This window comes from Ruditapes philippinarum, unplaced genomic scaffold, assembly GCF_026571515.1.
Source record: "Ruditapes philippinarum isolate M1 unplaced genomic scaffold, ASM2657151v2 ctg1069_1_1_1_1, whole genome shotgun sequence".
NCBI classification, from domain to species: domain Eukaryota; kingdom Metazoa; phylum Mollusca; class Bivalvia; order Venerida; family Veneridae; genus Ruditapes; species Ruditapes philippinarum.
Window position 1 is genome coordinate 99,876 of NW_026851644.1, and position 24,196 is coordinate 124,071.

The window sequence follows — 24,196 nt, forward strand, 5'->3', positions numbered from 1 at the left end:
TATTGGTTTATTCAAGCTTTCGGAAACGATCTTAATTACTTGTTTAAATGCATGTTTTCATTACTTTACATTGTTCAAATGTTCTGAATATTGACTAGATTAAACGAGACTAAGTACACGAAAAATCATGGCATTTTTGTAAAACAGGATTAACTGCGGAATGACAAGATTTATTTTGCCAGCACTTAATAAACATTGAAGTACATTAAAACTTCTGACGTACATTAGTCTGACACTTCGGGGCAGATTTTAAATTTCCTGCTTTGTTGCAAAACGTTTCCTTTTAGATTCTTGCAAACACATGGGAAGTCAAAAATAATAGCTCTGAAACAATTACAATAACAGATTCTTGCAAACACATGGGAAGTCAAAACTAACAGCTCACTTATGTCCTTGAATGAAGTCTTGCAACCCCAGGTTCAGGGTTTGATCCATACAGGGTAACAACAACCATGTCTCCTCATATGTCTTCAGTTTTTGGAAGCAGAAAGTGAATCATGTATAAAACTTGCAAAAACTTGTCTCACAATTAAGTAAAAATACTGTAACATCTGCAACTGCAGTATTCAGCATTTTCAGGGATACTTCTGAAGACATAAATTCTATGAGAATGTAATTCACTTTTGGTATACTGTCAAACATAGACAAGTCATTGACTTCTCACATGCCATCCTGAAATAACAAAAACCTGACTAATTATAAATGAAACAATATAGTGTATATGATGATTTTAATGAACAGAAATGAACTACAATTAAATTGTTATATAGTGTTGCACAGCTATTTGGTGCATATATAGTATTGTTCTTCATGTAAGAACTATGTAAGCAATATATTACAGTCTATATATCATGTACATGTAGCAGTAACATTCATCTTAAACATGACTAAAATAATCTAAATCTACATTATGTGCATGTATTGTGGTGAAGACACCTCACTTTATATTTCCATTATGTGCATGTATTGTGGTGAAGACACCTCTCTTTATATTTCACAAAATAGATTATTTAATATTGAATACTTTAAAATATACATGCTTACCCAATTGAAGTGTTTTTCTATCTTGACCAATACAGTACAGTTGATACAAAGTGATTGTCTTTTTCACTCCATACCCCTGGTGCTCAATAGGGCAAAGATGTCACACGTTGTGCCTCATTTCTAACAATAGTTTAGTATATTCATCAGCAAATAGATGAAATACCTATGTGTTCTGAAAATAATGTATATATACTTTAAGAGCGTAACATTGTTTTCAGTACATTAGACAGAGTATTTGCATAAAACAATACAGATAATAAGATCTCATCTGACATTGTATATAAAATGCTAAATTGCAAATAAGTTACATTGCTTCCAACAGCAATTCAGGAAATTTATCATTATCATTTTTTTTATAAAAAGGGTTGAGAATGGTCAGTTCATGATGATTATTTACATATGTATACAATGATTACAATCATAGTAAATCATTTGATCTTTAAAACAAGTTTCAAAACACACGTACATTTTCTTGTGGTCTTGAAGAATATGGCTATAACATTCTGGATATTATCTGCTTCAAAATTCTTATGAAGATGTTAAATGTATGTTGGCTGTCAGACCTAAAAACTACAACACAAACTATTTCATCATTAAAAAAGAACTGGCTCATAAATGTTAAAAATATCGTGGCAGCGGGGCTTCTGTTAGTGAAAGTTTGGGAGTCATACACTCCTTGATTTTGGCTTCTAAAATAATGCTTTTCCTTCTTTACCTATATTTAAAGTGACTTCCAATTACACACATTTTGCAGTCTTTGACTGCCAATGTTTGGAACTTAATGGAAGCCCTGCTCGTAGAATATGCATTATTGTATTTCAAAAGCAGCATGCAGTAGATCTACAGGGATAATGTTTTCTTTACTAAATTGGATCTTTAATTGTAATAGAAATTCATTTGTCAATAATTACAGTACTGGTACATTACTGTACAGTAGCCTTGTCATATATTGCCTTTAAAATTTACACTGACTTTTTAGAAATATTTTATACAGTATAAATCTACTTGATGTAGATCTATATCAAGCTCTTTCATTGAAAACAAACTGGAAAATATGTTAAAGTTGTGTCCAGTAATATATTTGTCCCAGTGATGTAGAAAAATATAAACAAAAATTAAGTGGCAACTTTTGTTTTATCACTTGTTTAATTTTTTCATTGCAGCCGGGACTTTTATTTATTTTGTAATGTAACCAATGTCTAATTTAGAAAATAAAGTTAACAATAATTTTCTATAAAGACCATGACAAATACAAATCGATTTCAATAAAAAATGTATCCCAAAAAATTGTCGGTCATGACCTGACCTAGATGCCTGCCATATTTATTTATAAACCAGTTCAAGTGTCTTGGTCCCATTTATTTAATTGTTTAAACTGTAAAAATTCGATGATTATTCAAAAATAGCATAAATAATTAAAGATGCACTAAACTTCATAATTATTTAATTAAACCTCCAAATCTGCAGTAAATGGAACTGACGTACATGTATGTAAATGGTAGAGACTCTACATGACTGTGTTTACTCGCTGACCTGACTCCTGATTCTAAATATAGATGTTTGGGTTAACAGTACATGTTTATCGTAGGCTGTTGAAAAATGGGTATACATAAAAATTGACCTAAACACCAATTTGTTGTTAATTTTCCACAAGGTAGAACATTTACACAACGTGTTGGAAGGGCGAACATTTAATTAACAAATATACTAATTAACTAAACCGATGATGAAAAGATAAAGAAATATTCACCGAAAAACAGATAATGAATTTATCAATTGGAAAAACAAACTACAAATAAGAATAACATCGTTTAATCACACAAATGTCAAAAAGCAAAACTCTACTTAGTGTCGGTAAAAAAAGTATATATATATACTTATATATCACTGGCTAAGCAAATTTCCATTTGCTTAAGATTCAAACTGTTATAGCCAAGTATACTAGCCAGTTATCTAGATATAATTATTCATCAATTATACGAATATGTTTATAATAAATCATTTTATAACACGATTGACATTTTGATGTCCAGAAATGTTTCATAAGAATATCCAAGTAATACATTTGTATTGTTTAAATCAATATTTGAAACAAATATTTAAAACATGCCTTTGTAGACTAATCCAATTTAAGTACACTTTGACCCTACATCTCTAAATACATTCACACAAGCAAAGTCTTCCGGGAAAAAATTGTGTTTTCCATCCGTTTTGGTTATGTTGACAGATTTCTTTAATCACATAACCGTATTTTCTGCAAAGCTTATAACTATCATTTTGTGTATAAAAAGTAGGATTTAAAAAACTATATTTTTGAACGCTGTATCCATAAAGGTTTTATTGTCAATCATATAGTTTATAAGCAAAATGCTTATACCATTTCCAAAACACCAGTCAGAAGTAATACGAAATATGTAACCTATAAAACAGCTAAGTAAAGAAGAATATGAATTTCCGACGAATAAGAAAAACTTCCGAACAAAAAAACAAAAACAAAACAAACAAAACTAAAAACATCAAGAATATTTATATCATTAAGTATGCTAATGAGATATAAAAAATGCTTTCTCATAACCCTACCACTATTACATGATATACTTTAGAATGGTAAAAATGGTAAACTTAAACTTTATCGAATATGGCAAACTTGAAAATGTAATATGCCCAACTTCCTGTTCTTAGGCTGCAGTGGGGAATGCATACTGACATCCATGCTGAACATTATTTAGAATAATAATGTTGCATATATGGTATATCATGATTAATGTTGGTACTTGAAAATACTGGTAATTTCTAGTGTAAAATCAACGATATTGCTCTTTGTCATCTAAAGTGCATGCATACCCGAATTGATATGGTTGATTCAGTTTACAGATCTAAATTGCACACATATGCAATGTCATTGTTATGGTTAAATCAGTTTACAACAGGCTGTATAATTATCTCAAAACTCTTCCAATATTATTGGCAGTAGTTGTACAGGTGAATTATATTATATCACAGTAAAATCCTTATAAAAATTTTGCGTGGATATAATAGGATATTGGTAGACTAAGGTAAGGATTTTATTTCGACTTAAGTTCAAGTTTACTTACTGCAGCTACTCTATTCCTAATAAACAGAAATCATATGGAGCGTATACTGTAAACTTTTTTTAAGATTAAACTTTTAACTTACCAAACTTAAACACTTAAAAGTAGAACTAATCGTTTTCATAAGTTGTTTGCCTTCCACGTTGATGATGCTTTTGTTTTATAGAACATTAATTATCACCAGCTGTAACAAAAGCTTTAAGATATTTAAGTTTAAACTTTTAATGACATTGATCTACTTAGTTTGATAGAAAATCTTGACTATTTACACATGCAGAAATATTCTAAATAAAATATGTTTAAACCAAATCTTGACTAAATATTTCACACCCATAATGCATATACATAATACGTATATAGTATGATAATTTCTTGATTAGTTATTAATTTAAATTAATTTTAAAGCTTTTATATCACCTTATAAAATAAAATCCCTCACTTTCTGTTTACATATTTGATCATACAAAGAAGCTGATGACATGAGCCAATAAGCTGAAGACACGGGCAAGTAAGCCAAAAACACGGACCAGTAAAATAAAGACATGGGCAAGTACACTGTTGACTTCGGCAAGGTAGCCAAAGATAGGGAGAAAGTGGCTGAAGTCACGGGCCAGTAAGCTAAATATATTTAGATGTACACAAGGGCGGGTCAGCCGATCACATAGGCCAATAAGCTGAATGGGCAATGGGCCATATAGGCTACGGCGCGTAAACTGAAAAACGGATCTGATGTTACTTTAAGTCACAGATATTAGTCGAAGACATTAAATGCAGAACAAGGTATCAATATTGTGGTAAAAAATGCAATAAAGCAATGATTGACTCTGTCAAGGATTTCTCGTTTGATGTTTTCAATTACCTTTTTTGATTGGATTTTTATGTCGCAGCAACACGGTAATGGTCATATGGCTACCTTTTAGCTTTACTGGTGGATGAAAACCTCAGGTTCCGTCAGTGAATTATTTCATGTACGGACAGGCACCTGTGTAGAACCACCAACGTTCCGTAAGCTAGTTAGATAGTTTTTTGTAACTTTTCAATAACTATCCAGGATATATAAATAAACAATAAAACATTTTGAAAATGAAATGCCCATTTACTGTAAATAAATCATGCAGTAAAACATATAAAAACAATTTACTATGTTGACTAGATTGTACCTAAAAAATCTATGCATTATATATTTTAGTAAAATACACATAAAAGCTTAGTTTACAAAATACCTTAACGTTGTTATTTGTTTTGTTATTTGTGTTATTATATGCTGCGTTAGAAATAAGTTTAGATTGTTATTGAGAATTTGAATATTCACTTTAAATATAAGACATGGATATGCTTTTTAAAATAACAGACTTGTTTTGTACATTTGACGGATCATAATACCCCGTAATCAAAATAATGAAATTACTGAAAATCACGCTTAATTGTATTTGCAATCTGGAAAAGGGGCTGATCCCTTGAAAATGGTACTGTTTGATTGAGTCTGTTCGTGATGATAGAAAGTGCCCAGTTTTCAAATAACTATAAACATGCTAAATAGAGTGTCGTTTTATATATTTTAATAATACGTTTCACTAATAATCTTTTTTATACCCAAAAACTTCCGGTAACATAACTTGATGGCGAAAAAGCTTTAAATTCTTGAATGTATTACTTGAGCTCGTACCATCCTTAAATGATTATATAGTTCTCCCCGCGGGTACCGCGTCCTTTCCCATTCCGGTGTAATCAGAAAATGTTGTTCTTTACACACTTAACTCCACCAGATACTGTTTTTACCATTAAAGTGAAAGTGGAAGAGCTGCTTTTTTTAATTTGGATAGAAATTGTCAGAAATATTTTCATTTCAAATAAATTTCTGTCAATGATAGGAAAATCCAAAGCTGCCCGCATATGTTGAAAATACTTCTTTATTTTACCCCATATTCACCAGTTAAAATGATAACTTCATGTTCTGACAAGTGAAGGTCATCTGCTGAAACTGTAGTGACGTCATATTCAAGCCAAAAAGGGCCATCAACTAACATACCACGGTACCATTGTGCTCTCCGTTTAAGCTCCCACTCAAAACATGGCTGACTGACCATAGATGTTTCTAATTAAATCATTGAGTTACTCTATGTATGACATGTGTATTTTAAAGTCAACTTGCGACAGTTAGACACAATTTAATAAAATAGTAAATACAAGTTCTTTTTATTTGTACAATTTGCTGGAACTAATAAGAACATTGGTACCATAGGGGACCATCCTATACAAAAACCAATACAATAATTATTGAAACCATCAGTTTAACAAGGTAAGTAGCACATTGGGATAGGCATATTATTATCAATGCACTTAATGAAAACCAAACTTTTAAATTTCATAGTTATAAAGGATATATTACAAAAAAACACAGTTGCATAGCAATGGTTCAATAAAATAAATAGCACATTCTTTTTCTTGGTAAAGAAAACATTATTATTGTTATTATCTGAACTGTTATACATCGCCGGGCGCTGAGTGTTTTCTTCTTTCATTTTAGTGAAAATGAACAGCACACAGCCGAGCTTCTTTCAAGTGAACTGAGAAATTGTAAGGCCTGCTTTCTTATAATTAAGTATTGCTGCTTATCATAGAATTGCAACGGCATGTCACATTAAAAATTCCTCAATGACCGCAGTATGAACTCATCTGCGGGCGTTTATAAATCCAGATTTCACTATTCCCCGTTTCAATGTTGAATTATGCCGATGCCAGGAGGTGTGAACGGTAGACTGCACCACTATAGTCCATGAACAGGCTCAATCAAATAAACCCTATAACTTTTTTAACGTTTGCCATTCTTGACGTCCTTTAAGGTTTTCATGTCTTTTATTTGACTCATTGTTAGCCTTGTTGAAAGTTTGGCGACAAACACAAAAATATATGAATGTTATATTTCCAGGTTACATTCTTTGTATACCGATACCAGTTTATTTTTCGGCTTTGATTTGACATTATTGGTGATTTTCCAACGTGGTTTATATTACCAAACACCTACATCCTTTCAGACGACAAAATGAATGTTTTTCTGTCGGTATCTTTAGCACTTGTGATAATTCTACGAAATTTGAACACACGTTGCTTGCGAACGTTTACGCCATCAACGTAAACTGTAAACTTAGGAGACTTTCTTATAATTTCTTTTATTTCACTGAAATCTTTTGTGTCATCCACGGTAACGTTTTCAAGACATACATCAAACTCATGTTGTAAATGCTCTATAGAATCAAAAAGATATCGCAATGCGGTGGTTGACATTGTCATACCTGATAACGTAACCAATCTCACATTTTTTGAACTCAGTCTTATAACTCTACTGCCTAAGTTGATCTCTCGAAAGTTTATATAAGCTATTTGATAAAACTTTGGAAGGGATTTTAGCATTGCACAAATATCGTCATGTCTAAGACAATACAAAGTCTGAAGTTTTACTGATCTTTGGAGATCTGCAAACATCTGAGATAAAATATGAGAAGATAGCTTTCCAATCCAGCACTCCTCTATATTCAGTGCATTCATCTTTAATGTCGTCACTGGTACACGGTCTAATCCAAAAACTTGAAGATAAGTATGGAGTTCCAAATCTAATAAATGACCTTTACAATTATGTTTTCTTTGCTCTCTACATTCGACATAATACAGAACTATCTGCTTCATTTCAGTTTTCCTGCTGAGGAAAAGAAGAAGGAAATCCATATCATCGTGGTCCAAAAGCAATGACGCAAGAGTTATGACTTGCAAGCTTTTCATACGTGATATTATCTTTATATGTTCACGTTCAAATTTTGATTCTCTATTGTGGTATATATAGGATGTTTTTCCAAATTCGAAAGAACACAGGTCTAAGCAACGTAATGTGTCTTTAATCTGTCTCAATAATGTCTGAAGAATAAGAACTGGTGGGATGCTCCTTAACTCTAACTTTTCGAGATGATGTATATTTCTTACACCAAGTCCATTTAATATTCGTTTAGCTTCAACTCCAGAAGCACATTCTCTGATACACAGTGATTTAATATGGTAAACGTATTTTTCGACACAATGTCTTACAACTTCAATGTTTTCATCCGACTTTGTATCAGAGTCGATGATAATGTCTTCAAGTTGAAAAGCTACCTCACCATGACCACACTCCAAGCTTTCATTTAAACACTCAGTTGCAACACATTGATAAAATTTAACAGCTTTGGATTGTTCATCTGCAGATCTTACAACGGAACTCAACTTTCTGAATTTGAAAATGCCATCCTCTGTTTCTGCTGAAATTGATGGTTTAATAATTTTGCACAAAAATGTTTGGTTAAACCCATTTACAAACAGGAAGAAATCAAGCATATCTGAATCATCAGATGTACCGTGGAATCTACGGATGACTGATTGTTTTGTTCCTTTCCATATTCTTTGACCATGTTCCGATTGTGCATAGAGTGCTGCGAAGAACATCTGAAGTGATTTATTGTGAAACGTGAAAACGAATTGCCTAGAAGAATATCGCAATGCAGGTTTTATCTTTATTAATAATCCAAGCTCTAAGCATGTTTCAAGAGTTTCATTTGAGATGTAATTATCTATAATTGCTTTTCCAAATACAGAACTTGAGCTATCGATGAATAATGTTCCAAAAGCTAACTTTCCAATAGAAAGGAGAAGCCCAAAATTTCTCTTACATTCATCATGACACTGTAAACATTGTGGGCACCGTTCTGAAGTACGAAAATTGCAATTCAAATACCTTATCTTATCACGACATCTGGCCAATATCAGACTCATCATGCTGCCGTATTGTTCACATTTAGTTCTGCCTATAGTTATGCCGTCAAACAGCAAACACACAAGCTGCAAAATGATGTATGGATTGAATAGCAAGGTTTTATCAATTTTAGACGAAACTATTTTATTTCTGATTTGTTCTTCTGATTTTTTATTTCTTGTTTTGCTATTCATAAAGGACACAGCTTTTGTAATAAGCTCACTAGATGTGTTTTGATCTAGTTCGCATACGTTCACATGTCTATCAATTTGTGTATCTTTTAAGATCAAAGTGTTGAACTTCCATCGAGAGGAGGTTGTAATTATTGTGCAATAGGGTCGAACTTTCCTCCTTGGAATGAGGTCTGTCTTACACTTTTGGGAACAGTTACATGGATGGATCCATTTGTCTAGCCCGTCAAGCATAATTAGGCATTTGTGATTATGTAAAACCTCTATTAGAAATTTTTCCGAGTAGTGTACGTGTCTTGATAAATAAGGTAAGATCTGCTTTTGAATCATTTCGTCAATGTCACAAATATCGGCGTCACTTTCATCTAATGCCAGCATGAACACAAACTCATAGTGACGCAGTGCATCAACCTTTTCTTTTTCCTGTTCAGTACACTGTTCCTTTGATTGAGACTTGCACCATAGTTGGCAAATTCTTTTCAACAGTATTGTCTTTCCTACAGCAGCGTTTGAAGTGATATAAATGTTTTTACATTGATTGGGTCCATTAAAGAAAATATCTCGAAATGATTTGATATAGGTGTCCGGAGAAGTTTCTTCAAGCTGATTATGATCCGTCGATAAATCTATATGTTGAAGTTTTGGTTCGACATATAAACTTGAAAGTTCTACATTATGATCATTTATAAGGGGTGACAATGTTGCTGAGCAGTACATCGTTCCATAGTGGAGGAGAAGATCGTTCCTAAATTCTGTAAAGAAATAAAAACACCACAAATTATATATTGATGATTGAATTGTTTGAATATCAATTAACGGTATCATAAATTCTTGTGTGAAATATGTTGTAATGTTACATTATTTTTGTGACTGAAAAGTGAAGAGCATTGCGATAAGAGAATATGTATGTATTATACGCACCCTCAAACAGACATCGATATTCGAAATCAAAACTTGTCGGGGACATCATATTTTCTTCAGCTAAAAAACAAGTGAAACCTATTTATCAGAAAGGCGACAAATATATTATTGCAAAAGGTTTATCAAAATTTAATATATGTAAAATACTATTCATGCAAACTAATCAGATGAATTTTTGTGAAAAATGCTTGTTTATATTTATCTAAAAACATATATTCATGTAATTAAAAATGCGACTTAAATCGTTAAACTTAAAATGGCTAAACCAGACATAATTATTATGATTTAAAAAATGTGTTGAAAGTTTTTAACATTACTGTAAACATGGGAAAATGATCTAAAACTCCGAGGTCTTTCTCCTGGGCTTCCGACGCTAATAGTTACTGAATGTCTCGAATGTCCCGTGTACTTAACATCAATACAGGTTATAAACGGCTTTGCAGCTGCATTTATTTTTGTTTCTGTTTCCCTTCCAGCTCTTTCAATTTTGTCCAATACATGATCGGATTTACGTTCTATTTTTTGTACAGCTTTTTTAACGTAATTCTTGAAGTTTGTTTTGGTAGTTTTCAGCAATTTTTGAATCTCTTCCTGTAATGTGCAGAATTGCAATGTGATTTGCTCCTTCATTTTCTCTGTCATTTCAATATTTTCTGCCGCCGAAGTCTTTATAAAACTAGTCAAGGCATCGGCAATTCGTTTATTTTCTTCCTCGTTAAATGGTAAACCTTTTGCTTTCAACTGTAATTGTAAAAAATGCCTTTTTGAATTACAATGAATATATTCCATGTTACGTTTGTTTTTCTTCAATGTCGTATTTATTGTATTTGTTGCCATTTATCGTCTGACTAAAAGTTATAGAATAACAAAACAAACCGAGTGAGAAGTTTACAATTGTTATAAAACTATGAAAAAGTACATATTGCTTTAGTCTTTTAAACTATAGTATATGCATTTATCTGGCGTCTGTATATATGAAACAGATAACCATGTATGTTAACAGTTCAAAGTCTAAAAGTAAATTTGTAATACAGATACAGACATCATGCTAATTTAAAGCAAAGTAACATATTACAGACTTCTAGTATGATTTAACACTCATTTCATTTGTTGTTAGACCCAGCTTATTAGTACAAATGTCATATATTTTGAGCGATTCAATTTGAACTATTTTGCTAAAAACAGCGTGCATTATGATAAATTAAATCATTCTACTTGACTTGTATGTGTCATTTTTATGAACAAAGATAATGATTGACATGTATTGTCCTATGATAATTTCGGGCGAAGTATCAGCAACACATTTTCTCCGGTGTTTTATGCGTGTGTATGGTGATTAAGGTGTGTGATATTCAAACTACACTTTCAGTTTGGAAACAATGTGAAAGAAAGACGAGTTGATGGAGTTTTGAATTGGTTCGTAATCAAGTTTCGAGTTATAGTCTTTTAAAAAACATTTTCTGTGTTTCATTGCGAAATATCTGTGTTTTCTATAAAAATATATTTGTTCTATATATAAAAAGTTTTCGTTTTATTTAACAGAATATAATAAAAAGATAATTTTGTTAGAACATTTAAGTTGTCTTACCCAACTTGTATTAAATATTTTTATGAGCACTAATATTTATTCTTTGAAACCCGCGAGTTGAAATACCCTTTTTTAAGTCGTTTAATATATTATATGTTATTTTGGTTTTGGAGTGATATATGTGGATATATTACCTGCTAAGATTTTATATCACCCGAGCCGTTAGGCGAGGGTGATATTTTATCTTGGCAGGTAATATATCCACATATATCACTCCAAAACCAAAATAATAATTTTATTACCCTTCCCCTGCCGAGTTTAGACGATTTTTTAAAAAAATCATTGCTGTTTCAAATGAAACGTCGAAATAAGATTCCCTTTAAGGTACCTCTTCGTCACAACATGACGTCACATAAATACATGACGTATTTTTCCCGTACCTGACGAACGTAAACAAGAGAAAAGGAGTAGTCTATTGAACGCACTTTTTTGTAATTAATATCAAGCTTTCACAAGGTCATATTTGTTTTCAATACTGATGGTAATATGTATCATTACTCTACTTTGGTAAATATTTATCATTTGACAGTTAAAAAGTGCTTGTAAATCGGAATTTACACCGCGTAAAATCGAACCGTACGCGCATCACCTCAGCGCATGTTGTTTACAACGTTGGGTACCCAACGGGGAAATTTAGTGTGTATATTACCCGTCTGGCTCGGTTATATCAATTTCTTTTGGGTGATCAATATCCAATCAAAAAGACGGAAAAAATCTGGAAGGGTAATAAATATATATATTCTTTTCTATTTTGCTATATTTAAGCGAAATAAATTTGCATATGATCATATTTATTTTGTATTTATTTCATACCAAATAAAGTGTGACTGCTCAAAGTATTCTTCTTCCATATCTTAACCTTTTTATTGTAATTTGTGGATTACAATTGATGTTTCGTATTTGTTGAGAAACTTAAGAATAATCATAATCTTGTCTTTCAATCACCCAAAATATGTATACATTCTACTTGAGTGTTTACTTGATTACTTGTGGTTTTTTTTAAATAACGAGGGAAATAACTGGCATTTATGTTTTACGATAATAGTTGTAAGAGTTGTGCTTGTTTATTGTTGCTCTCATGCAGTAAATTAATTTCTTTAATGTCGTTCCTTTGATCGCCATAATAAAGCTTAGTTACACAAATATCTTTTAGATAAGTTTTTAGTGAACTTGAAACTTAGGGGTAAAATAAGTACACGTACATTTGCACCGTGATGTGCAAACGATTCTACTAATTTAAAGGATAGGGATATGACTGCCGATAACGCAATTAACTTTATTATCACCATCCTTGATTGATATAAAAAAGGTTAGCAAACGAACGGATGTCACAAAAAGGGTGCTTGATTTGTATATTGGGCTACATCAATTTGCATCGGTTCTAAGCAAATTAAGTGTGACTGCATAAACAAAAAAAAATATTTTTTAAACTCACCTTTTGCAATTTGACAACAGCTTCCTTAGCCTTGTTGTCATACAATAAATATTTCGGATCAGAGAGGAGCTGTATCAAAGTGTCGATGTGCTTGGTTAGGTCTATATCAGATACTGAAAGATCGGCTGAATGGCGAATAGCCCGACCTATCTTACGTGCCTAGAATAACGAAAAACATATAATACACATGACTGCGTTAGAATGCCCATTTTAATACAATATTATTTCTTTAGGAAAGATGTGAAAAAGTAAGGCAGATTTTATGTTCAAAAAGTCAATTGATATTCATTTATTTATATTCAGAAGAATTGTTCCATATTATTTTTGATCACAACAATTCAATTAGATATCGTACCCAGTGCTCAATTAAGAATAAAAAACTTACATCTTCAAAGACGTTTTGGTCTTGGAAAAGTTTTGCAGCTAACTTATTCTGGAATATCGTACAGTTGATGGTCACATTGATAATTCCATTAAAGTCAGTCCCTTGTATGGTCTGTATATTTTTGTAACCTTCGGGAGGCATATAACATTTTAAAATCTGAAATGGATTACTACAAAATTTCGTAGCATCGGCATTTGTCCACGATGGTTCATTTTTATTAGGTTGGAAGTATCTATGCTTCCTTCGAATGTTTTCTCTCATATCTTTACAAATATTGTTTACGCATGGGATGTCTGATTTCCGCGCAGGATCTTTCACATTGTGAACTTTACATCTTCCAACGGGTGTACAGTATCCAATGGTCTTACAATGTAACAGATTAGCCGTTGTGCAAGAATTACATGTTGCACCTGGAGATAATTGGTTTTTAAGTGTTATTGCAGTCAGTGTGTCTCTTTTAAACTGTGTGCTCTCCTCCATTACAAAATCTTCAAGGCCCTCTTTTGTGTAACACAAAGCAACACAGCTTTGTATCCAGTTCTGGCGACCTGCATCACTTGTTTGTAGGGAACAAGTAGCCATTCTTGCAGTTTAACCGACAAACCACCTTGAAGCGTACCACCTATATATAAAATAAGAACTTTATATTTATATCAAACAAGTCGAACAAGTATGAATCCTGAACGATTCTTATATCCTGAATATACGGAAACACATGCACACGCACACCACCACCCACGCGCACGCACGCAGCCACCCACCCCCCACACATTTTGACAACAAATGTATATTGTGCTCTATGTAGATTATTTGCGTTTTCTGAGTCCAAATAATCCATATGAAAATCCTTTTATATTTGATCTTATCTAGCCTCGTTTTCATTTTCCGATTCCAAAAGTCTGATATCAAATCGATATTGTACTCGAAATCACCATATCTGTTAAATTATGGAAAACATTAATTGAATAAAAAGCAGAGAATTTATACATTGCTGAGTACCATACAAATAATATTGAACACGTTCACAAATGCACCTCCTATATTGGCCTCGGCAATTTTGTTTTGTTTTATCAGTGTGTCCTTATCCAATTTTGTTTTGCGATGTACTTAACAATTCATAACCCCATTGCATCAATATTTTACTTTCTTGTTCCTATAGAATCGTATTATGCCTGTAATGCAGATAATATTAGAACTTAAAGACGTTTTCGGGAGTTTTCATATAGACATATAGGCAAAATTAAAAGTGTTCAATAGAATTTCTTTAAACTTGGCACTTTGTTAGAATATGATAACAGGAACATTTTAAGCGAAACAAAATTGGGTCACCGTTTTCGTTCTTTTTCAACAGGAAATTTTTAACAACAGAAACTTTCATCTACAGTTTTACATGAGGTATTTTCGGCTTATTGATAGGAATGTAAACACACTGGTGGGTCAGACGAGTTTTTGAAGCAATTCAACAAAATAGTAGATTGATCTCCAAATAAATCAATTAACAATAGCTCTTAATTTATCACAAATGTCAAGTAGCTTTATATCGTTGACTCGCATGATGACGTTGGTGAATTTCATTATACCTGTCTAAAATTCAGGTAACAGTTTCCAATTGTATTGTTAAATAATGTTTCACCATATCAATATGACATGCAATTTTTTTATGATTTTTTTTAATGTATCATTTTTTTTGTTTACTTTACACGCTTAACATCCTAAATTTGGTCACTTTGAAATTCATCCTAAATTTTTCATTTCAGTGTGTGTTCAGTGTGTGTTCTACTTTACGTAACTATCTGGGACTATAATAATAACTACTGTAAGTCCCGGAAACCATTTCTCTTTAAATTTGACATGAAGAAACAAAAAAACAAAAACAACAGGATATATTACTACATTAGTCCCTTTTATACTATTTTTTTTTACTGTTTGTATATTTGTTACAATAATAATGAAATAAAAAAACAGACTATGTTCATTTGACTACTGTTTTGTATGTTCCAAAGAAAATACATTTAATATTCGAAATTCTAGTAAGCCTACCAAAGTTTATGATGAACAATGTCTTTCATATACAATTCTGACAAGTACAAATGTTGCTGCAATTGAGAAGCTCCGCGCAAGAAAGACATTGTTCATCATGAACTTTTGTAGGGATGCTAGAGATTAGAATATTAAATGTATTTTCTCTGGAACATACAAAACAGTAGTCAAATGAACAATGTCTTGGAGGTCTATCTACTATTTTGTTGAATTGCTAAAAAAAACCCTACATTCCTATCAATAAACCAATAACAACTCATGTTAAAACTGCAGACAAAAGTTTCTGTTGTTAAATGTCACAATATTCGGCAAATCAACATTCCACTCACACTACCATAAAAGCAAAATATAGAACAGCAAAAATTCGGGAAATCAGGGTCGACTTCTAGTAGGGTTTAAAGTATACTACTACTAGACCTGTTTACTGTCGCACAACGTCAAAATAAAAGCGACATAAAGTTACGGAAGGCAGAACTAGGTCGATTTAAATATTCACGGTAAAAAATGTCATAAGTGCAATGAGGGACCGGAAATAACCTAGGAAAAGACAATTTTAAAATTATAAAACTATGATATAACAATTCGTTTTCTATAAATTCATAAAGAGTTTATTGTTTGAATATGATTGCATTTCATTTCCTGCATAGTTCTCCAGTTCGTTATATATATCCATAGCGCAACACGAATGGCCGTTTTATTAATTCAGTCTATAAATAGATTTTCGGACTTTCATCTATTTGAAGTTTTCGAATTCATGTACAGCAATAAAACAATTATAACCCACTGTGTACTACAAGATAATCAATATTTTCCTGTAGAAGATACAAATGTAAGAAATAAATTACCGACTTTGAGTTTATTTTTTCTTTTGTCTTTTATACTGCCTTCCCAGCGATGTATGCGTGAAATTTGTTTCCATTCTCATTCATTAATTAGACATGCTGCGATCATAGATAATATAATTATTACTTTTCTTAAAAGAAATCGAAAGGAATTCTTAATTCCGAATTTATTTTCAGCTGTAAATCGAAGGGATTAATTGATAAAAATCGGGTCCATAGACAAAAAGTAGTGAACACAAATAGGTTAAGTTTTACTAATGTGCATGATAAAAGAAAGTTATGATAAAGTGTGTTGATTTTAAAGAAACATATCAGAAAATGATTAATTGTCTAAGAAATTAAAACATTTAGATTTTTTGCCAGCTGCTGTTTTTGAAAAAGGGGAAAAAGAATATTTTGCATTGAGAATGACTTCTCACTCAAAATCTCCGTGTACTCAAATTAAAAAAACGTGCGAGCCATGGGGCTCATAATTGTTATATTTGGTGGCAAGGTTGACGAAGTAATATTTCGTGAAAACGAATTAAGTCTCGGGGAAAAAAGTGTTGAAAATGTCACCTTAGAGGCTTCGTGTATACTTTTACGATTACAATACAATCAGCAAACGAGTCACGCGTGTGTTGTACAGAACACAAAAAATGGTGGCTATAGTCCGTCCCGAAGGGAATTAGTGAAATTATGCATGCATCCTGAAAGCAACAACATCAAGATAACAAAGAAAACTAAAGTTATGTGAAAAATATGTGTTTTAAAGCCAAATTTGAATGAAACCTTTCTTGTATTTTGGTCCTGTAACAGTTATATATCAGAATTATAACAATGCAGTGAATTCACTGTCTCATTAAACGAGTAAACGAACGTTTTTATGTATGAAATAGAAGGACCTATAATTGTGTGTAAAAATGTTGGTTTCCAAATTCAAACATAACCTGTATTCTACGATGTTTCACCTTTTTACCAAAAACATTACTATTCATTACATTGTTGAAAATTATCAGCTAGAAACCATCGATATTGTAAGAAAGAGAAAATTGTCAAATCTGGGTAAAAATTAGTGGTCTCATTTAAACTCTGAACTTGATCAAATGCAATCCCAAGCAAGACCTCTAAATCTACTTGATATATGCCAAGTTTTTGATGACAGTATCTCATTCAAATGCCTTGTTAATGTCCGTAAATCATGTTTCTAATTTTAATAGAGTAGATCAGTGACATTGAACTCGACCCTATGGGGACCAAAAGCAATTTCAAGCGAAGTCTCAACAAAAGCCTTCTTTAAACTATATCTCATTCTTGGCTCTAGCTATCGTCCAAAAACGACTTTTCTATTTTTCAGCTATTTTTCAGTAACAGTGAGATTGACCTCCCCTGTAATGGTCCAAGAACAATCCCAGGTAACCGTTACATTGACATTGAACCGAGGGGGTTTAAAGAAATTCCAAGCAAGGTTTTTACAAAAGATTGCTATATACCAAGAGTTTGATTATAATATCTCATTCCTTACTCCAATCAGAATCTTTCAGATCAGAAATATTTGAAAGACCCTGCTCTAGTTATTGTCTAGAAACCATTTTCTAAGTTACAGTGATTTTAATCTTGACCCATCCTCGGTAACCCAGGCTATTTACCATATACCAGTATCAAATGTAGTATATACGGATTGTGTACCGTTGGTTCCGCTCCCAGGGAATACAAAGTCAGTATCTCAAGTTTCCATAGGTTATGTAGTCTATATGTTATAGACAACTTTAATAAACTTTTAAAGCAGGCAACACAACCCAAATATCCAAGTTGGAATATTGTTACCGTGCAAATTTAAACATCTACAATGTAAGAACGAAATACCACATACAAACTAATAAATGGTCTGAACGATCTTGAAAAAGATAAAGGAACGTTATATGTCTGAATGAATGTGCTAGTACCTGTTTACATTTTACAACAACGTTGATTTTACATTGAAAAAGAGAATAAATGGAAAGCCAAAAAGGTCAATGCACACGGCAATGTCAGAAATTTAATATTCAAAAACGATTTCTATTCACATTTAAATAAATATTTTAATTCAAAATTGAAGAACAAACTGTCTGACAAAAGTTATATATTGATTATTTGCATTGTATTCAAATCTGAAATTGAGAAAACATTAAACAGATTTTTTTGACTGAAATCAATATCTGTCAAAAATGAAAGCCACCCATTCAATGTTTGCAGGCCCACAGACGTTCTGTAAATTTACACCACATATCAAATTCGCTTGATACTTGTTAAACAATAATCTTACAGTATATCCAATGAATTGAACATTTTATAAAAAATTTATGTATAGTTAAATTGAAAAATGTAGACAGACAATAGTCAATAGAATCGAATAGTGGTCTGAATTATAGTGTCATATGAAAGCCAGCGCGTTTTATCTTGAAACGAAAACGATGCAAAGCGGGACAGTACGATGGTGGCAATACAATGACGTAACAAGACGGTACGATGGTGACAGTCCATCGTACTGTCGTATTGTCAATAGCGTACTGTCGCACTGTCACCATCGTTCTTTTTCAATTATTCTGTCATCATCGTACTGTCGTATTATCACCATTATACTATCACCAATGTACTGTCGCGCTTCAACACCGTTCTGACGTTTTCCAGTCAAGCTAGGACAAACATTTCACTCAGCATGGCGTAGATGAAGATAAGTGCCTTTTAAATTATTCTTATGACATGGTCAACGTTTTCTCAAGGTTAAAATTTTATTATGTGCATGCTTAATAGACATTTGCGGCTTATAATGAGGAACAGGGATTGAGGATCGAAGACAAGTTATATAAAGGGATAATCTCAAAATAATATAACATTTTATATTAAACAAGGTTTCTATATAATGGATATTACCAGCATTGTCAACGATAATTTGTGTTTGTATTACGTGATATTGTCTTTGTCCTGAATAATATTATTCCTGCATGTGGCTTTACTTTAGGTGATGATGTCCCATCAATAGCCCTGACCGCCAAATGTACCCGCATTTGTTTAATGAGAACATCGTTTCAAATTAAAACATGGAATTTAAGCCTGGATCCCGTCTTTCACTGACGATACACTTATACCTTTTTTTTCAAAAATGTTCTGACGATAGTGTTTAGTGCCTTTTTGGGATGTTTTATTTAAAGAATAGTGTAAGTGTTCCGGGTATCTCTTAACGTAACTCGAAGAACTTGTATCTATGTGTGCATTTGAAATACATTTCAATTCTGTCACTTCAGTGATAATCATGGTGGGATTATAAGCAAGCAAAAATCCTAGTACCGAAATATTAAGTAAGCATGATTAAGAGAAACGATAAAACGACATAAATCATCATGAATCAGAACTTTACCCTAATCTGCACCAAATTCTTAATATATTTTGACATCGTATATAAAAATAGCTTTCAAACCCTGGTAATTGCAATAAAATTCATCATTGTCTATTTAATTTACTGATGCATTATGCTGATGTATTTTTAATATTCCATATATAATTTATATCCTCCATAAGGCTTTTAGTAGACAGTCTTCTTCGACTGAAAAAGGTTATTAGTTCAAGTCAAGTGATACCAAATACATGAAAAATGGTACTGACAGCTCCTGGCTTGGCGCTCAGCATTGAAATAGAAGTGAATAATGTTTAATATATCGAAGTCAAGCAATAGCCCACCTCTGTTCCATGTGGGAAATTACATCGTGCACTGGTAAGAGAACCTGCTCAGACCGAAAATTGCTATAGACGGACTATCAGTATATGACGGAAAAGTGTTGAAATATCTGGAAAAAGTGATCCCTCGGAAACATTAAAAACAGCAAAATAAATCATGAAAATGCAGACTCGGTTTAACTGGGTTGTACATGATGGAAAATAAACAGTGCAACAACCCTCACACCCCCTAGCATCGACTTAAGCGGGACTCAACTCTCAGCACTTAAAAGTGCTGAACTCAATTATCCTAAAGGACCAGAAAAATATAGTAACACTGAAGTGAAGTACGGGGCACCTTTTTACGACTGCCACACGGCACTTGACACCTGCTGTTTGATGTATAAATATCGCGTTAAACACTGATTCAGTACCTCACTCCATTTCAATTTCACATTTCAATATTTTCAAAATTATTGCCAGCGCTTTAGGCCTACAACGTCTTGATAGACGTCTTTTGAGTTAAGGATTAAGTGCCAAAAAAAACGCAGTTAAGTGCAATCTCTATGGAAAGCCCGGGTATCTAAACCAAGGGCAAGCTTAAGCGGCTCACGTGCAGCAGTCATTGCTAGGTCAAGCTCCGATAAATCTTAACAGATGTATAAATGAGGGCTGACCAGCAGCTTCACTCCCGCCTAGTCACGAGACAACTCGAACACGGACCAGGCCCACGTGAACTGCACAACCGAGGCCGTAGTCAAGACGTCAAGATTTCCGTGCTCAAACTACCAATCGTTATATCATCATCAAAGGACGAAACTATTGATGCACGTCAGCGCACTTGACAAAACAACCGTCAACGTAAACGACCATTGCTGAGCTTATGAGCAAAGTTCCGAATTTATGTAGGGAACTTGGCATCAGTTCGTCTTGCAATTACTTAAATGAAAATTAAGGAAAGAAACGCAGTTAGATATCCTGGCCTTATTTTTAAGTGCTCATAATATGTGTTGAGATAATCCCACAATATTAAACGTAACTGTTCCTCGATAATCGTTCCCGACATTATGTCGCAAATGTCTAATAGGAAGACGACAGTACGGTGGTTACTGTTCGACAGTATGATGGTGCAATACGATAGTAAGATGGTGACAGTACGATGTTGACAGTACAATAGTGACAGTACAACAGTACGATGGTGAAAGTACAATAGCGAGGTGGTGAAAATTCGACAGTACGATGGTAATAGTACGATAGTGACTATCACCATTGGACTTTCACCATTGGACTATCACCATTGGACTATCACCATTGTAATGTCGTGCTTCGCTGTCGTACTGTCTAAATTGTACTGTCATACTGTTACCGTCTTATTATCGCACTTTGCCATCATCCTTCGTGCTTTGCGCTTCATTCTTATAGAAAACTCACTGGTCCTATCAGAACAGCTTACTGAACACTATGACTAAAGAAATTAAAGGAGAGGCAATGCTAAAGTTTGATGACTTAAGTCACTATTTACTGTTTTACATTTTTTTACCTTTGTTTTTTTTACCTTTTACCTATGCTGTTTAACAGAAAACTTTTATTATATTACTCTTGATATGGAGTGAATCCAACTTTGCTATCAAAACATTCTAGCACTAAAGCTGCACGCCTCCAAATGAGCAAAGAAATATTTCAATATAATCAAGTCTGAGAAACACGTACTAAGATTTTAGGAAAAGTAAATAGATTAAAAATGATATTCATAATTTTCTTTTTGTGTGCGATTAATGACCGATTTTCAGTCTTTATAACTATATTTATACTGCGTTACTAACGCAGTGAGGACTGTTTTGGCATATTTTGACATCTTATTTTGGTAATTTACATGGGGTGTAAGTGCCATTGATAATGTGTAAATTGCATTCGATTGGTAACTTCACAATATTATACTGTTAAACACACTTTCAAATTTTCATGAAAATTAGTTTGAGAAATAAAATAAGATTGTATCATAGTTTGGGGACCTTTCTGTTAAAAATGTGTCCGAGTTAAATCGTATACATATACATGCACAGTCCGTTCACAGGAGTGCAGGTATAAGTTACCCGCATTCCTGAAGCATGCCCCCATTTTAATTTTGCCTTATTTCGGGGGTTTTCTTATTGTGGACGGGCAGAGAAAGGGGGGAAAGCGAACAGAAAATATCATATTCCAGGATGTTCCGTTCATTGTTTACATTTTTACCGGGGTTTCATAATTGTGACAAAAGGGGAACGTGCTTTTTATGTATTTGACTATGATACAAAAAGAGAAAGAACACCAAAAACTCGGGGAAATCTGATTAATACTCGGGAGCTACGCCCCCTCTTACAAATCAGATAGCATCGTGTTTCGATGCTCTGTCTATTACTTCTTCCACTCCGGTATATTTTTATTTATTAAGGTTTCCGACAAGACTGGACTGAAAATATTTTTTTCCCAAAATAGATCTTGAAAAAGGGCTCGGGGGCCCAAAATTTTTTTTGTGCACACTTTCCAAAATATTTATGAATAAAAAATTTCCCAAAGACAAACGACCCGGGGCTTTAAAAACACGAAAAAAAAATCAAATCGATTTTCAATTCTGATTATATATTATCTTTCTTATCTTTTGCAAAATTATATATACGTTTCTGGCTTTCCTGTGCCCAAGTTGATACATGTAAGAAGTTCAAAGTTTATGTTTTAGGATTGGAACGAAACTTTTATTTAATTGTGTATCTTAAGAATCCTTTTGACATAGCTTTTCATTTTATTTAAAGATATTTTACAAATGATACACAAAAAAGAAGAAAAAGATTAAACTTTACTTACTGTTAATAATCCTTCATTTTAGTGTGAAGTATGCGTCGAGTGGAAAGAATGCACTAATGCCAAGGTAACAATCATGTGACTTAATTTTTATATATAGAGACATGTTACTTATGCAAATGAATACGTAACCAATACGTTGACAATCTTATTATAACAAAGGAAGTATATCAAAAACATTTTCGATTCTTTTTTTTCTATTCCGATTTAAACAATAAGACGAAAAAAGAATGTGTAATCGAATATATTTCCAAAGCCTTGAGTTTTTATGATTAAATTTTCTATTCAGCTAGATGTGTTAAGCCGGGTCTAAGATTGGTTATGATTTGGTAAAACGTCTTTTCAATTGATCATGTGACTTCATTCTATGTATAGAGATGTATGCAATCAATGAAGAAATGGACTATACGTTGACAAATGTTAACTATGGAAACCTTTAAGCGTCATTTGAATTTTAAGCTTTACTCTTTATGTTTGAACGTTATGATTTCGAAAAGTATTAGGCGAGATTTTATGCTCATCGTAGATGACGAGGAAGACAAAGGCGAGAAAACAAGAAAGAAAATCATTATTTTATAGCTGATGATAAAGGTGTTTCGTAACCATATGTTTGCGTCTGTTTAGGTTGCACCTTTGCCATAAATGTTGTTATTGTACTTTGTGTGGCAGTTAAATTCTACCTGGAAAAATATGGCTTAATTTCATACATGAATTTGAAATATGAAATAATGAGATGTTTATGTTTGTTATTTAGGCAGATGAAATTTAAGCTAAAGTGTAGAATAAAATAAATAAAGACTAAAGAGTACATCCAGGAAATCGAAAGGTTAAAGGTTTATTAAAGAGACCCGGACTGATAAGTTTTAGAAATGCTTTGCCGTATGCGCAGGTGTAACGAAGTAAATATTTATATTTCGTTAATAATATCACACCTCTTTACGAAGTAAAGTGAACTATCTGTAACCATCTTCCGCTCAACCATCTCAGAAAATGAGCACTTTGAGTATGAAGCATGCACTAGCAATATTGAAAATAGTGAGAAATGAAGAATCCCTAAAGAACGCACAAAACGACAAAATTGAAAATATGAAAATATTGCAGACTCGGTTTGATTGAGCCTGTTCATGGACGGTAATGGAAAATGCTAGTTACCGTCCACACCCCCTAGCACCGGCTTAAGCAGTATTCAACATTTAGCATGGACTAGTAAAACTTGGAATTTTGTAACATCTGCTTGATTTGTTCATACGACGGTTATCATGGAACAGTCAATATACCGTAGCATGTTAGTGTCATTCCTTGAAAGTAGAAGAATGAGTGTGACCTAAACGAGAAAACAATGGGCGGAACTTAATAAAATTGAATTTTGAA

At 32.8% G+C, this 24,196-nt stretch overlaps 1 protein-coding gene across 1 annotated transcript; it reads right to left on the reverse strand.

Moving 5' to 3' along the window:
* Nucleotides 1-6,142: 6,142 nt before the first annotated feature.
* On the reverse strand, nucleotides 6,143-23,133 carry LOC132729371 (uncharacterized). Its single transcript, XM_060715172.1, has 6 exons — nucleotides 22,829-23,133; nucleotides 13,434-14,055; nucleotides 13,049-13,207; nucleotides 10,343-10,766; nucleotides 10,026-10,085; nucleotides 6,143-9,856 (listed from the first exon to the last, which is right to left on the reverse strand). The coding sequence occupies exons 2-6, from the start codon at nucleotides 14,013-14,015 to the stop codon at nucleotides 7,158-7,160; spliced, it is 3,924 nt and encodes a 1,307-aa protein (XP_060571155.1). The 5' UTR covers nucleotides 14,016-14,055; nucleotides 22,829-23,133; the 3' UTR covers nucleotides 6,143-7,157.
* Nucleotides 23,134-24,196: the final 1,063 nt, after the last annotated feature.

Excerpts from the sequence above, each read along its gene's own strand:
- LOC132729371 (XM_060715172.1), bottom strand. The coding sequence starts at position 14,015 with ATGGCTACTTGTTCCCTACAAACAAGTGATGCAGGTCGCCAGAACTGG. Across the intron at positions 13,208-13,433 it reads ACCAAAACGTCTTTGAAGAT|GCACGTAAGATAGGTCGGGC; the intron begins GTAAGTTTTTTA and ends TCGTTATTCTAG. Across the intron at positions 9,857-10,025 it reads ATATCGATGTCTGTTTGAGG|AATTTAGGAACGATCTTCTC; the intron begins GTGCGTATAATA and ends ATTTCTTTACAG.